Below are 14,923 nucleotides of genomic sequence, written 5' to 3'. Positions count from 1 at the left end.
GAGAGGTGTGTGTGCCTGTTTTTGAGAGGATTGCGCGCGTGTGCGCGCGCAGTGTGCGTCAGTGAGGGCTTGTGTGTGTGCGTGTGCATGCATCTCTACATACGGGTCGGGGTGTGCTGTGTGTATGGTTAGGTATTCGTCTACACGGTTTGTGTGCCTCTGTATGGCTGCACAGAGAGCGTCTGGGAATGATTTGTGCAAGGTATGCATGGTAATGCCTCTGTGCATGAAGATTCTTGAGGGTGGGAAACGACATGAGTGTAGACTCTCTGTGTACACTGTGAAGTGGCTGTGGGTGCTTATGTGTCTGTGAAGTTTGAATGTGTGTGTATGTGTGTGCACATCTGCATGGGCGCCATCCGCTGCATACAGCTTCACTATTGATTAATGCTGCCGTCATAACTGTATTGTGCCCTGAGATTACGGTGGCTGAGGAGTTCTGGGAAGCAAAGTATTGTATGTGTGCATGTGCCTCTCTATGATGTATATGTGTTAATGTCTGGTCTATGCATATGCACAGAGCTGTGTGCTGGTAAGCAACACACATGCATTCTGGATTATGGTTTGTTCTGTTCTTCATAGTAAAAGCCTGACCCTGTGGAGCATGATGTGCTATATCCTCTACACATACTAAACAACACTCCTTCCAAGCATGTGCATTAGTTATGTACACATGTAGTGATATATCTTTGTGACAGTCTGTTGCATGCAGACAGTTTTACATACAGGTTTGTTCATGAGTATAGTATGTTTTAAATGTGATCCTCCTCTCCCTACCCCCCAGTTCACCTTTAACATCCATATGAAAATTTGTGCAGTTGCACGTTGTGGTCTGTGGATCCAAATGTATATATTTGGTGCATGAACATAAGCTTAACTTACTGTGTGCATACAGATTACTGTATATGGAGTCTGCATTGACTTGTGAACATTTGAGCATAACATGCATGCTTCAACGCATGCTGTCACATTTATCGTATTGGTGTGTTAACCCTTGAATACGGTACACCAGTCCCTGCATATATTATATCTAACGGAATAAGCCATGCACTTTTTAATTGGAAGATTGAGCTTCCAAATCCCTTTACAGTTACACTGCAGTGTTGAAAACTGCAGCTGTGTGCAGCTAGGTTTAGTTGTATCTTGGATTGGGCCTGTGAGGATAAAGAACAAAAGGGAGATCTTTCCAAGGCCTTGTTTTGCCATGGGTTTCTGCAGAGAACTCATATATGTGTTAAATATATGTTAATGTTATGATACGATGATCTCATCAAAGGAAAACTGTTCTGTCACTTGCAGTTTGCTACCTTAGGGTGCTGGGTCCGGGTGTCCAAAATGCTGGGGGGAGAGAGGTTTTTGCTTCTGTAAAGCACTGTTGCGATAAGTGCCCTCGCTTCAGAAGATGGGACTTGGAGCAAGAAATGTGAGCCACTTCCCTGTTCTTGTTCCTTTCCACTGGTTGGGTCCATGTGGATCGCTAGAATCTCACGGGTTCTAACCTCGAGAGGGTTGGCCTTGAACTAAGATGCTTGATAGTCCTTTCTCCCATGCTTCTCTCCCAGGGATATTCTGTGCAGGATTACATTTCCCTAATGTAGAGGATCTGTGCAAAGATGGGGACCGGGAGATGGTGTGGGGTTTTTTTTTTTTGCTTGTGCCACTTATACTTGGAGGTACATGGAAGCCCAAAGTGTCAGTCTAGCACATGACGAAGGTGCATTGTTTTGGTTATTGGGTGGCATTAGAGACGCAGTAAATAAATATACTTTGGAAGTATTTGGGGTGCTGAGCATTGCTGTGTTTCAGGTGGGGATTAGATTTATACAAGGTGTGAGGATGTTATCACCATGCATGTACATGCTGGGGCTCAGGAGTTCACTCGTGAGCATGGTAGCTGTGCTCTATGTGAGATGGTGTCTGTTCACTTGGCACTGCTTTCCCAAGTCTGCTCTGTATCCAGGAAATCTCCTTCTGTCGGCAGCATTGCTATCTGTGGGTGTGGCAGCATCGCACATTTCTGTTCACTGTGTGTTGCTTGTATGTGTTCGTCTGCCAGTCAAAAACGTGCTTAAAAAGAGCACATCTCTTACACACATACCTCTTAACTGTGTCCAATATGGACTGTGCGCGTTTCTCTTTCTAATGCTTTGTGCGCATTGAATAGCACCTGTGGTGCGCTAAGGGTATGCTTTCTACAGACTCAAGTAAATATGGGATAGGTTAGCGACCCACCAGATCAAGCTGCTCACCAGCCATGTGTATCGTGTGGCCTGCTAGATGCTTTGATGGCCTTCCTGTTTCTGCAGTCCTGGCAGGCAACAAAAAGAGGTTTATTAAGTCCTTGGTGGCACATGACCTGTGGGCTAAGTTTGGCTCAGTGGACCTGTTGTAGAGACTGCTGTGGGTGCATGTTGTAAGGCCTGTAACTGGGATCCATGATGAGGGAAGTAACATATGGAAACTTGGAGGAATAATGCTGTCAGGGCAGCTGGAGTGGCAGTGCTTGTGGTTATTGACTAGAATTGTAGGACTGCCAAACAGGGAGCTCCTCCTGCTGTCTGTTTCCCTGTCAGATTGCTGTCAGCAGTGAACTCTGGATTCTTTGGGGGGTGGGGGGGTTGATAGTACCAGCACAGTGAAGCCTGCAGAGTACTTTTGTCATATCCAGTGAACTGGATTTATGGCTGTGTGCCATTCTAACCACACAGTGCTGTGTCTATCAGCAGCAGGCACTGCATTTTCAGTTTTGCAGTACTGTAAAGTGGTTATATTTGCAGTGCCTGAAGCCTGTGCAGTACTTGTGGTACTTTTGTATTTGCAGCTAGAATAAATGGCTGCCTGCACTGTGGCACTCTTTCTGCAGTACTGGATAGGGTGGCTGAACAGTGGCCTTTATATTTTCAGTACTGCTCCAGACTTGCAGTAGGCTCTGGATTTGAATGTGCCATGTGCACTGGGACTATGCAGCTTGTTCTGCATAACCTATGCCAGTCTGATGCAGTGCCAGTGAGCATACATGGTATATTTTGTGTTGCAGAAGTGTTGCCCTGTGCAGTAAGCTCTATTTTCTCTGTGTTGCTTGTAACAAAGGTTGTGCAGTGGACACTGTATTTGGAGTATATGTCTGTGCAGTGTTTTCTGTACTAGTCATGCTGCTTTCCTGTGTGCTAGATTTGCACTGCTACAGCACCATGCAGTGTATATTTGCAGTGCAAAGATTGTGCTTTGCTTTTTTTTTAATTTGCTGGCAAAGCTGTAGATAGCGAGCACTGTGCAGTGCATTCCAAGGGGGTAATGGGTATATTCTGTGCACTGACATCTGTATTTGCATTGAGCGTGTGCTGCTTCTATCAGATGTTGTGTAGTGTCTTCTAGGTTTCCAGAACCTAAGCCCTGTAGACCAGGGAGGCTTTGCACTTGCATTTGCAGTGCTAAGGCCTCCTACAGCAGGAACAAGTTCAGTGCTATTTCCCTTTGCATTGACCCTGTTTGCCCTTTCAGAACCTTGACAATGCGCTGCCTCCTCTAGCGGGTTCCATTGTTAGTGTGCAGTAGGTGCCATATTTGCAGTATCAGAACTTTGTCCAGCAATGGAAAGGGGAAGGAAGAGAGATCTGGAGCCAGCAAGTTCTGCAAACCAGGTGCACCATGGATTTCCTGCATGAGTGATGCTGTGTTAGCAGTGCGGGGCAGTGTATTACGCTCTAGTTATTCTTTGTACATTGGAAGAGTGTCTGAGTCGGGAATTCCCTTTGAAATGTGGCTGCCTCCTAACCTGTCCTGTTGTCTCTTTCCTTTGCAGTGACTACATCATTAAAGAGAAGACAGTGCTGCTGCAGAAGAAGGACAACGAAGGATTTGGCTTTGTGCTAAGAGGGGCCAAGGGTGAGAGGGGGAGTTAGCATCACTCTTGGACACTAGGGCCACCTCTAGCCATTGGCTGGCTGTCAAAGGAGCCCAGGTCTACACTGCCCGCCTGCCCACCTCCACTGCTTTCCCCTGCTTCAGAGCACATGAGCAAGCTCAAAATCAGTTAATGAAGATTGGTGACTGCTTAATTGGCTGTGGCCATTCTTATAGTAGGTTGGGGAAATGGTGGGAGAGTTGATAGGAGGCTGATAGCCTGGGAAGATGGGAGTTGCAGTCCTGCAACATCTGAACAACCAAAGTTCTCCTTCCCGGCCTAAAAGAAACAGTGCCAGAAGGTGCGGAAATGGCTGAAAATTGATCCGAAAGGCTGGGTACAAGGTGCTACTACCCATAGTGGAAAATTTGGTTTTCCAGGAGAGAAAGCTAGGCTGGCTCTGGATATTTGGCTTTCCTTAAGCTAGAGAGCCAGGGTGTAAGCTGTGCTAAAAAATGACAGGTGCTGGGGCTGACCTTCACCTTGCAGAGATGACCTTGACGTAGAAACCTGCCCCCTAGCCCCAGGTGTGTGTGGCAAGGGCTGGTCATGGCCTTGAGGGGGAGAATAGTGCTTTGCACACACACAGAAACAGTGTTTGAAATTAGCCAGGCGCTAGGCGCATTTTGCACCTGGCTTCCAAACACTTGTGACCAAGTGAAGATGTGTGGGAACCAGGGTGGTGCCTGACATCTTCACCATCTGGAGGCACAGCCTGGGGATTATTGAATCTGGACTGTTTTCACACACTAATACCCCATCCTGTAGAATTCTATCCATTATATTTTATCTGCACAATCAGAATGAATTTATGGAACCAAAATGCTTTTTCTGTGCAGCATGAGCACTCACCATTAAGGAAAGAGGTTTGAATAGGCCAAAATATATGTGAACTGTGCCTGGATCAAGTGGCTTTTCTTCTTTTAAGTTCCCAAAGCTAGCTCAAGGTTGTCATCTGAACTAGCCAGATGTTTAGCTGAGAATCAATCACAGCCAGTCCATCATTTGAAAAGTAAGACTTTAGATCCATCTTGCCCCCAAAATGGCAACTAGGCATTCTGGTTTGGCGATTGTAACCTTGGTTTAAGGAGCCATTTGGCGCCTAGCTTATATATCTGAGTTTCTGACACTGCTCAGAAGCGCCGACTCTGTTAAACACTTCCCAAGCTCCACCGCTCGCTCCTGACTTTGGAAAACAAGGGTCTTCAGATCTGGGATCTGAAACAAATGGTGGTTTGTTTTTACAGAGAGCAGGTGTCACAGAAATGCCAAGCAAAGCCATGATCCCCTATGTTGCCCTCCTGCTGCCACCCCACTCGCTTGCCCACCCCAGCCTCACAGGTGCTTATGTAGCTCCAAGGGCGTCACTTAACACACCTCTCTCTTTACAGCGCAGACCCCAATTGAGGAGTTCACACCCACCCCTGCTTTCCCTGCGCTGCAGTACCTGGAGTCAGTGGATGAAGGGGGTGTGGCCTGGCAGGCTGGTCTCCGCATGGGGGACTTCCTCATTGAGGTAATGGTTTGGCAGACTTGCCTCTGTACTGCTCTTGGGACTTTTCACAAACTCTTGTGCTACACTCGTGTTGCATGGGGAGGGTGCACATGAGCGCACGAGTGCTTCCTTGTGTATCTGCACTGGGCTCGCACATTTAAAAGCAAGTCCGCGCCATTGCATGGCCTGTGTTGTTTTTTCTAATTGCCAGTTTCCAAAGCTTCCTTATGTTTTCCAGGGTTTCCCCTCACTGAACATACAGTGTTGTAGCTTTGATGGCCAGTTCTATTTCTGCTTTAAAAATAAATAGGCATTTCACGAAGAAACTAGCCTGAATGGCACATAATGCTGCAAAGGCTTGGCTTTTGTTAGGACTTTGCAATTATGTTATACGTACCACCACCACCACAATCCTCTGATTTAGTCATAAGAACACCAGAAGTGCTCTGTTGGGTCAGACCCAAGTTTCATTTTCCCACAGTGATCAGCAAGATCCTGATGGGGTGCCCACAAACGGGGCATGAGGGCAGCAGTATTTCCCTGTTCTTGCTCCCCAGTGACTGGCATTCAGTGGCATTTTTGCCCCCGGAGATGGAAAATAACAGACCGTAGCTGCCGCGAGCCTCCCCAGCCCCCCTTTAAAGCCTTAAAGTAATGGCTAGCTCACTCCTACTTGTGTGTTTCATTCTAGCAATGAAGTCCTTTCCTGAATCAACTGCTAATCAGTTCTCTTGGGTGATTCCTGTGTTATAGGAGAGGTTGCATCCAGGTTTAGGCTGCAGCAACAGCCCCGCTAACTTGGGAGTTAATTCAGTGGGATGCCAGCAACGTAAACAACCTCTGAGTAGGTTAGGATTGCAGCCTTAATCCTACTTCCGAGTTGACATGTTGGAATCAGTGAGGCTTAAGTTTGTCTGCTCTGTGCTAAGTGTGACTAAACCTGGACCCCAACCCATTTGTATGTTAAATTTGCATCCCGCCTTTCTGCCAAGTGGTGCTCAAGGTGACTAACACTGCCGATTCGGCATTTTGTTATATTTTATTGTAACGGCAATGAAATGCAAAGTTAAGAGGTAAAGCACTGTAACAAGGCAAGTGAAATATCAATGAAATCAATTTTTGAAAAGACCAGTAAGCTTCTACATATTTACAGCTTTGCTTATAGGAAGGCCTCTCTAAGTTAAAATGAACTTGCCTGCTGGCAGAAGGTCATTTGAGACATGGCTAGACAGGTCTCTCTTGGCCAGGCATCCCAAGACCTGGGGGAAGCCACCTAGAGGAGAGTCCTCTGGAGAGTTCTTGCTAAATGGTTCAGAAGTTGCCCCACTGCTTCCATCCCAGCCTGCACTGCTTTAACCATCAGCTCTCCCCTCCAGGTCAATGGACAGAACGTAGTGAAGGTTGGACACCGGCAGGTCGTCAACATGATTCGGCAGGGCGGAAACAACTTGATGGTGAAGGTTGTCATGGTGACGCGGAATCCGGAGATGGAAGAGGCCATGAAGAAGAAAGGTACCACCACAGTGCATTATGGGGTGGTGCTTTGGGTTTTTTTAAAAAAAGAAAAGAAGTGGGGGGGATATGTTGTTCAGAAGTTAAAGATGGGAAAGCTCTACTCTTGAAATCTTCTCCAAGTTGGAGAATGGGACCTACTGGGGCTTAGAAGCAGGAACAGTAAGTCCCAGAGATGGAAAGAAGATAAAGTCCCTACCAGAGAAGAATGGCAGATTAAGATGATGGATTGTGCCGAAATTGCTAAAGTGACCGGAAGAATCAGAAATCAGGAAGACCAAAATTTTAATAAGGAATGGGGGAAATTTATAATTTATCTTAAAAACCCTTGTAAACAGCTAAAAGCGTTAGTAGGCTGGGAATAACACTTGTAGTTTAATGGTGAGTTTTGGACATAATGGAGAGGTAAAAGATTTGGATTATCATAAAATATGCAGGAGGAAATGACTAACAATATGATCCACAAAGGGGAGGAGGAAAGTCCAGGAGATTCTTTGGAATCTTGTTTTTATGTTGTATGTTGGATATGTGATTGTAAAACTTTAATCTGAAAAACCAAATAAATAAAAAAAATTTAAAAAGAAGAAAAAGCAGGAACAGTAAGTCCTCTCGAGGGGGAGTTTGGCTATTTGGCTTCAGGGATTTTGAAAAACAAGGTGGCAGCAATCTCCTGAGGAGAAAGTTGAGTCTCACGGGCTTGAGAGGCGCGACTTGCCATTACTCTGGATAGAGTACATGTTATGCATGCAGAATTCAGTCTCTGGCAAACCCAGGGAAAAAGAGGCAGGTGATGAGGTGCCCACTGCCAGTCAGAGGAGCCGATTCTGGATTCAGTGGGCAAGTAGGCTGACCCGGGATAAGGCACCCTAGCTACGTTTCCATGTTCTTAGAAGCGGAAAGTATTTTGAACTAGGAAACCTGAGCTCACTCTGCGGGGGAGTCCTGTTTAGTGCAGCACATCACCATCCCAGCAGTTCCTATTGAACTCAGTGGGGCTCAATCCCAGGTAATGTGTCTAGAATCAAAGGAGGATGTGACCCCAGCAGTGCACTCTGAAAAATATATGTGGCCCTTTGTGTTACAGGTCATATGACTCTCCTTCAGGGACAGCTGATTTAGGATGCTTCCCTGAAAGCATAAATCTGGATTAAGTGGGCGGCGGGGGGGATACAGACTGGAGTATTGATGCCAAAACATCATGTGGGCAATGCAAAAAACTTGCATGTGTAAGGAGCGTCAATCTCACATTAAACTTACCCACGTGGACACTGTTACAGAAATACCTTCAGTCTCTTCAAGGGATAGCTAGAACATTCTTGTATGTTGAGTCACTCCGTGGATTCTCCTATTGTTTTTGTACCAGTGCCTTCCCCTCTTCCTTTCCTTGCCATGGTGTGTTCTGGGTTCTCTTGGGAGCTGACGAATGGGCTTTCCTGCATTCGAGCAAAAGGAAAAGTGGTTAGGGTGGCAAGATACAAAACTTACTTTGGATGAGAGGGTGGTCCAGCGGATTCGGGGAAAGACTGGTGATGGGAACTGGATGACACGAGTCTGGTTCACAAGCAAGATCCCAGAGCTGCTTCTTGTTTTTAACTGTAGCTGCGCCACAGCAGACAAGACGACTGCCACCTCCGGCCATCTCCTTGCGCTCCAAATCCATGACATCTGAGTTGGAAGAAATGGGTAAGGATGCTCACGGGTTATCATTTCCTGTCTCAAGAGTGTGCGGGGAACTGCCATCCCCAATCTGTTTCATGATTAACATACATACATGCCCTCTACTGGAGGGAGGGAACACTGCACTAGAAGCACAGTGTGACCAACAGACACGCCAGTGACCTGGCATTTAGATGGATGCATGCATGGTGACTGTGCAGTTGACAGATGTGTCAACTTGTGGCTTGTTTGGTTTGGTCAACTACTTCTTCTTGCACTTATTTGCTAAAAATATTGTTTGGGTCACCCCGTAATGGTTGTAGTTCTGCCCTGAGGTGCTTCTGATGTGTGTTCTCCTTTGCCTTAGAGCAGAAGACCTGCAAATGATGAACTAGGCTAAGTCAGATATTCAGAATCTTCTCCATGCAGTGCACCTTGATTATCCCAAATGAACCCATTCATGCATAATTTGTTACTATGGTAGAACTTGTTTTTTTCTAGCTGAAGAATTCATTGTCGCCCCCCAGATTTGAGGGGCCCTTAGGCAAGAGGTCTTAGGTGCCTCCAAAGTGGTACTGTTGCCCACAGTATGATTGTTGATTTGAGGGTTCCTCCTAGGCAAGACCCAGGCATGGACTTTTGAAGGCTTCCTTTTGACGTCTCACCCCAGTTTGTCCAAATCCTTCAAATTCTGCTTAAAGCAGAAGTCGGCAGGAGACTTGCATGGAAGCAGTTATGCCAGATGGATAAAGGGCAATCCTCACTGTTACAGGAAGTTGTCGCCATCTGTGTTTCAAGTTACGCATTACCGTCCCCATGCGAATGTGTCCATGGAGAGGGTTTCCAATGTCTGCACTTGGCCTCAGCCACTGGAATCGTACATGGAAAGTGCCACAACACAGAATCTGGAATTGGTTTTTCTTTTAAGTCCCAGTTTCATTCTCCTAGCTGGGGCAAGAGCTAAGCCTGATTTTGCAACCAGATTAATTATTTTTTTTTTGGGGGGGACGTACTTTAGCTGCTCATCCCAAATCATTTTTTTTACTGCAGGCTTTGGGGGAAGGTTAGATTGGTTGCAAAATCTGGTGTATATAATGATTTTGGTGGATAAATGAGGGTTTCCCAGTTTTATGCATCATTATGGAAGGGATGGGATGTCATTGGTTCTCCTCTGTCTCCATCTTCTTTCTTTTTGTCTACCCACTGCTGCCCCGGACTCTCAAAACCCATCATAGTTGAGAAAGGTGAGTTCCTGTCCCCACCCCAAATTGCTCCAATAATGGCAAGAAAGTGGGCTGGATTACAGAAACACACACACTTCCCTTTTGCTCAGAAACAGAGACTCAGGGTATGAGGGCTCCCCCCTTCTTCGCACTGTTTTGAGTAATGTTGCTGCTTAAGGAAGGTCTCCCCTCCCTGATCTGTGACCTGATATCAGTGATCTTCCTGTGTCAAAGAGCGAAGTAGCAGGGCTGATGCAAACATCTGACCCAGCCAAACATTCATATAATTTCAGGTGTGGAGAGGAGCAGTGATTAGATGAAGGGAAGCATATTTTTAGGCAGGGGGATATTTTAGGAAGCTTTCAGTAGAGGGCTTTTCATCAGTCTCCCTGTTTTTGAAAATCTGGAGCTGCTGCAAGTGACTTGGAAGACTCACTGCTGACACACATCCTTGGAACGTGGCACATCCTTGGAAACGGCACTAAGTCATTGTAGAATCTTAGAATTGGAAGGGACCCCATGGGTCATCTAGTCCAACCCCCTGCAATGCAGGAATCTCAGCTAAAGCATCCACGACAGACGAACGTCGTGTAGTGTCATTTCCAAGGACGTTTTTAAATTGCAGGACAGCAGCTTGGGAAAAGCTCGCACATTTTGAAAGCGTGTTTTCAAAATAGGGGGAAATGAGATTTCAAAACCCCTTGGACAACTTTGTAACTGCAAATACGACGTGCACCCCACCTACCCACGCGATACACTAATTTCTCCCCTCCCCACCCGCAACGGGTGTCACCAAATTCTCCCCACCCACCCACTTTGTGGGAAAGAAACGCCCAGCAAGGGTGGAGGCTCGTGGGGAGCAGGGCTAGGCGTTGGGGGTGAGGAGTCCTAAAGGCTTATAGGAATCATGGCAGCATTGCCAGAACGTAGATACAGGTAGTCTAACACACTTCAAGTTATTTATTATTTTTTAGAGAATGATTAAGCAGAATACTGCTTGCAGGCTTTACCTTATATCTCCACTCATAACAGGGTTAGAGATGAGGGTGTCTGTGTCTTTTATGTTGTGAACATAGCCTGAGATGTTTCAGTAGAAGCTAGGCCCTCACAGGCCTGCCCATGCCCTCTTGAACTGGGAGGATTCTCTGCCTCGCCCCCACCCATCCTCAATTCATAGACTCCTAGAACTGTAGAGTTGGAAGGGACCATGAGGGTCATCTAGCCAAACCCCTGCAATGCATAAAACATTCGCCCAACGTGGGGCTCAAACCCACAACCCTGAGGTTTAAGAGTCTCCTACTCTACCAAATGAGCTGTTGTGGGCAGTGACAGATACCTCAATGCCCGTGAGATGCCTTAATGCCCAGTATCTTCTCTCCCTCATCCTGCCCATATCCTTCGGTTGTTACAGGGGGTTTCCAGGCCTTCTCCCCCCCCCCCAAGCTATACCTTTCTCCTCCTCCCAAAGTGGAGGTGCTAATTTCTTCCCCTTTTGCTATCTCCCTCCCACCATCCAGTCTCCCCCTGGAAGAAGAAAACAGGTGAGTGTCACGCATCCCTCACCCCCGCCACGCACGCACCTCGCCACCTCGCTTATCTCTCATTGCCTCCCACCCAGCACCGCCCTGCACTCTCCCACCGACGCTCCCATCGGTTGCCGCTGCCGCCCCCCTCCGTCCACACAGCTCCACGAACCAGCCTTCCTAGACATGCCGTCCCCAGTCCACCCCCCCTGCACCTCCCACCCCCGTTATCCTCCCCTCCTGTCGTCTCTGCAGATTATGAGCCGGCGATGGGCACTGATAAGAAGCGGACTGTCTATCAGATGGCTCTGAGTGAGTACCGAGCAGACCCTGGCAACCGCCAACAGTCTGCGGGAGGGAATCTCGGGACAAAGGCTGGGTACCTGCGAAGCAGCACTCCTCCTGGGTGCCCTCAGTTGGGAGCGTTCCTAAATGCTTCATTGCAAGAGGGGGTGCCAGTTATTTCCTGCATTTGCGTTAGCAGGTAACAGAATTTGGCTTTTCTCGCTGCGAGTTTTGCAGCACCACGGCGTGAAATCTTCTGTTTTGTCTTTACTCTGGTGTACAGGTGCAGAACAATGTTTGAGGACTAGGGTGCATAGCCACGGTTAGGGTGTATGGAATAGGTGTCGGCCTGCAAAACAAGCTCTTGCCAGTTCTTGAAATCCAACATCCGGTGTTTGGGTAGCAGCCTTCTGTTGGGGCTAGATTCAGGGCAGAAGCCAACAGGAAAAAAAGAGATTTTCAGATTTTCCTATCCCATAACAGCAGAGGTACAGAACTTTTGCCCTTCCAAATGTTGCTGCTGCACTACAACACCCATCATTCCATGCTGGCTGTTGGTGCTATTTATTTATTTATTTATTTATTTATACATACATACATACATACATACATACCCCGCCCATCTGGCTGGGTTTCCCCAGCCACTCTGGGTGGCTCACAACAGAATATTAACAACACGATAAAACATCAAACACTTCTCGCAGGGAGGGAACGGCCAGAAGGCCCTCGGAGCTGGACCGCAGTGTCCAGGCTAAACGATAGGGGTGGAAGACACTCCTTCAGGTATACTGGGCTGAGGCTGTTTAGAGCTTGAAAGTTCAGCACCAACACTTTGAATTGTGCTCGGAAACGTACTGGGAGCCAATGTAGGTCTTTCAGGACCGGTGTTATCTGGTCTCAGCAGCCACTTCCAGTCACCAGTCTGGCTGATGGAAGCTGGTGTACAGCTCACAATGAATGGGCCGTGAGGAGCACCAGTCTTGCCTTCTTTGACAAAAGGCTGGGAGGTACACACACAAAACCCCAAATACCAATCAGGTTGTTTGATGTGGTTTTACTTGTTGAAGGGGGGGCAGTGTCTGGTAGCAGGGTGGGCTTGCAGCAGTACTGACAGTGTCATCTTTAAGGCCTGGGGCTTGAGCCAAGGGTACTGACTCCTGGCTTTCCGAGAGGGCTGGTGGTGAGGAAGTGTAGTCTTGTGTGGGCATGGGCAAAAGGTGGGCTAGTGGGAAATGCAAAGAAGTCAGGTGGGACTTGCATGCACAAGGTTCTAGTTAGAAAAACCCACGCCTCTCTAGTTAGAAGCTTAACTCAGGCAGTAGGACTGGCCAGGCAAGATTTCTCTAGGTGTGAGAGACCTGGGAAAGCTGGCGCCAGTCGGGGAGACATTATTGGGGCTAAGAGAGTCTCCCCTGACCTTGATGCCCTTCAGATAATATTGGACTCTCAAGGCTCAATCCCTACAACCATCAGCTGCAGCCAAGAAGGCCAGTGGTCAGGAATTATGAGAGTTGTAGTCTAAAGCGGAAACATCTCCACATAAGGCATTCTCCAAATTTCGTCTGACCTCGGTCTGGTCCTGCAATGCACTTTCTTAGGCAAGAATGCAGATTAGGATAGCCCAGAGTAGATTTGGTATCCTGGATCCGAGAATGCAATTTGTCCCTGTAAATTTAAAGCACATCGGTGGACCGTAGGGATCTTAATTTTAAAAATAAGGGACTACACGAGACTGAAACCAGGTCACCCTTAGCGTAATCTTGAGGCCTGAGCTTGGGAGAGGAGGAACCTCCGATTCTTGGGTTCCATTTTCTGTCTAGGAGCAGATCAGTCGAGAGGAGCGCCCCCTGAGCCTGATGGGCAAAGGGACATAGGCGTGCTCTGCGTGGGGATGGTTGTAATCTTGCCTCTTTCTGTGATTCTGCCTCATTTCAGACAAATTGGACGAGATCCTGGCAGCAGCTCAACAGACAATCAACGTGGGGGATGGATGTGGCAGCGGAGGGCTTCCTTCCTTGGGGAAATCTCGGGGCTCTGCCAAGAACTATTTCTCTGCTGAGGTAGGATGGAGCACAGCTCACCAGTGGAGCAGACATCTAGCAAGATCTGTTGTTGTTTTGATCAAAGTTTCCCTATGCAGAGAGTGAAACGCTGGCTAAAAAAGTATTCTTTTAAATGCAATTGCCAATATTTTCCCTTGTGAGTTTTCCTCTTCAAATGCTTGATTGTTAAATGTGATCTACTTGACACTCTAATATTCTGTGGCTACTAAGCATCCTCACTAAGCTGTTTTGGGGGGTTATTTTTGCCCCATCTAAGTTTGGGGTGTGTGTTTTATTATGCTTTACTTCTGCAAACCTTAGTATCCTGGTACTAAGTACCTGAGTTCAGGATTAGAGTGATAGTTTATCTTCTCTTCTCTGGGAGAGGAATAGTTTTGATAATGTTGGTAATGTTTCTGTTCGTACCTATATTCTTTCTCTTGAAAATTAATAAAATACATTAGTTTTTTTAAAAAATAAATAAAATATAAATAGAGTGATAGTTCATTATTGCTGCTACATCCACCCACCGTGGGCATAGGCAGGGGGCAGTCCCCCCCCCATCAAGTAAGTAAACAAAAATACTTAACTTATTTCTGCCCCCCCAAATAAATCCTGACTACACCCCTGCCACCCAGCCTCTCTCAGTCCTTTCATCTGCTCTTACCAGTTCTCTGGCTTCATCTTTTTCTTTCTTTCAGCCCAGTTTTGAACAGCACCGCCTGAGTCAGGCCAGTTACGAGCGCCCATCCTACCTGCCAGCCAGTCACCCCCCAGGCATGATGCTCCGCCAGAAGTCTATTGGTGAGACAGGGGTTGGGAGGGTGTGCAGTAGTCCAGGTGTCTGGGAGCCAATGTACTGGGAGCCAATGTAGGTCTTTCAGGACCAATGTTATATTGTCTCGACAGCCACTCCCAGTCACCATTCTGGATATTTGTACAGCTGCAGCCAGGTCTGGAGATCGAGTAGAGGTCACAGCTCCAGCAGTTGTCAAAACTAAAAGTCCCTGCCTTCCCACTGCCATCTATGTTTCTGCCTCTCCAGGGTTTCTTGCAAGCAATTGAAGACTGTTCCTGCATGCAGCCTGTCTTTCCTCCTCCCATTTCATACCTCTCCTGGTTCTGGGAGTTGGGAGGGGAGCTTGTCACAGCAGGAGGAGACACCTGTGACTCTTCACCAACCTGACTCATCTCTTCCCTCCTGACTTCCCTCCTCTTACTCACCTGCTTCAGCTTCTGCCTCCGATTCTGGACTGCTCTCTGCCACAGACTCTCCCAGCTCA

The 14,923-nt window shown here is 47.3% G+C and overlaps 1 protein-coding gene across 8 annotated transcripts in view; it reads left to right on the top strand.

The window, feature by feature from the left end:
• The window catches only part of SHANK1 (SH3 and multiple ankyrin repeat domains 1), a 142,373-nt gene that overhangs the window by 111,224 nt on the left and 16,226 nt on the right, over window positions 1-14,923 (top strand). For 7 of the 8 annotated variants that reach the window (XR_014212736.1, XR_014212737.1, XM_082194282.1 and 4 more), the window contains 8 exons: window positions 3,803-3,885; window positions 5,296-5,420; window positions 6,776-6,911; window positions 8,511-8,594; window positions 11,308-11,331; window positions 11,569-11,625; window positions 13,534-13,658; window positions 14,342-14,444. Coding sequence is in view for 6 of the 8 variants with exons in the window: in XM_082194282.1 (XP_082050408.1) it covers window positions 3,803-3,885; window positions 5,296-5,420; window positions 6,776-6,911; window positions 8,511-8,594; window positions 11,308-11,331; window positions 11,569-11,625; window positions 13,534-13,658; window positions 14,342-14,444 (737 nt within the window). In the remaining 2 variants the exon portion in view is untranslated. The remainder of the gene's footprint in view (window positions 1-3,802; window positions 3,886-5,295; window positions 5,421-6,775; window positions 6,912-8,510; window positions 8,595-11,307; window positions 11,332-11,568; window positions 11,626-13,533; window positions 13,659-14,341; window positions 14,445-14,923) is intronic. The other variant, XM_082194283.1, reaches the window with a different exon arrangement.

This window comes from Podarcis vaucheri, assembly GCF_965113315.1.
Source record: "Podarcis vaucheri genome assembly, chromosome: 13".
Classification (NCBI taxonomy): domain Eukaryota; kingdom Metazoa; phylum Chordata; class Lepidosauria; order Squamata; family Lacertidae; genus Podarcis; species Podarcis vaucheri.
The sequence above is the reverse complement of the archived record's forward strand: the minus strand, read 5'-3'. Positions and strand labels throughout refer to the sequence as shown.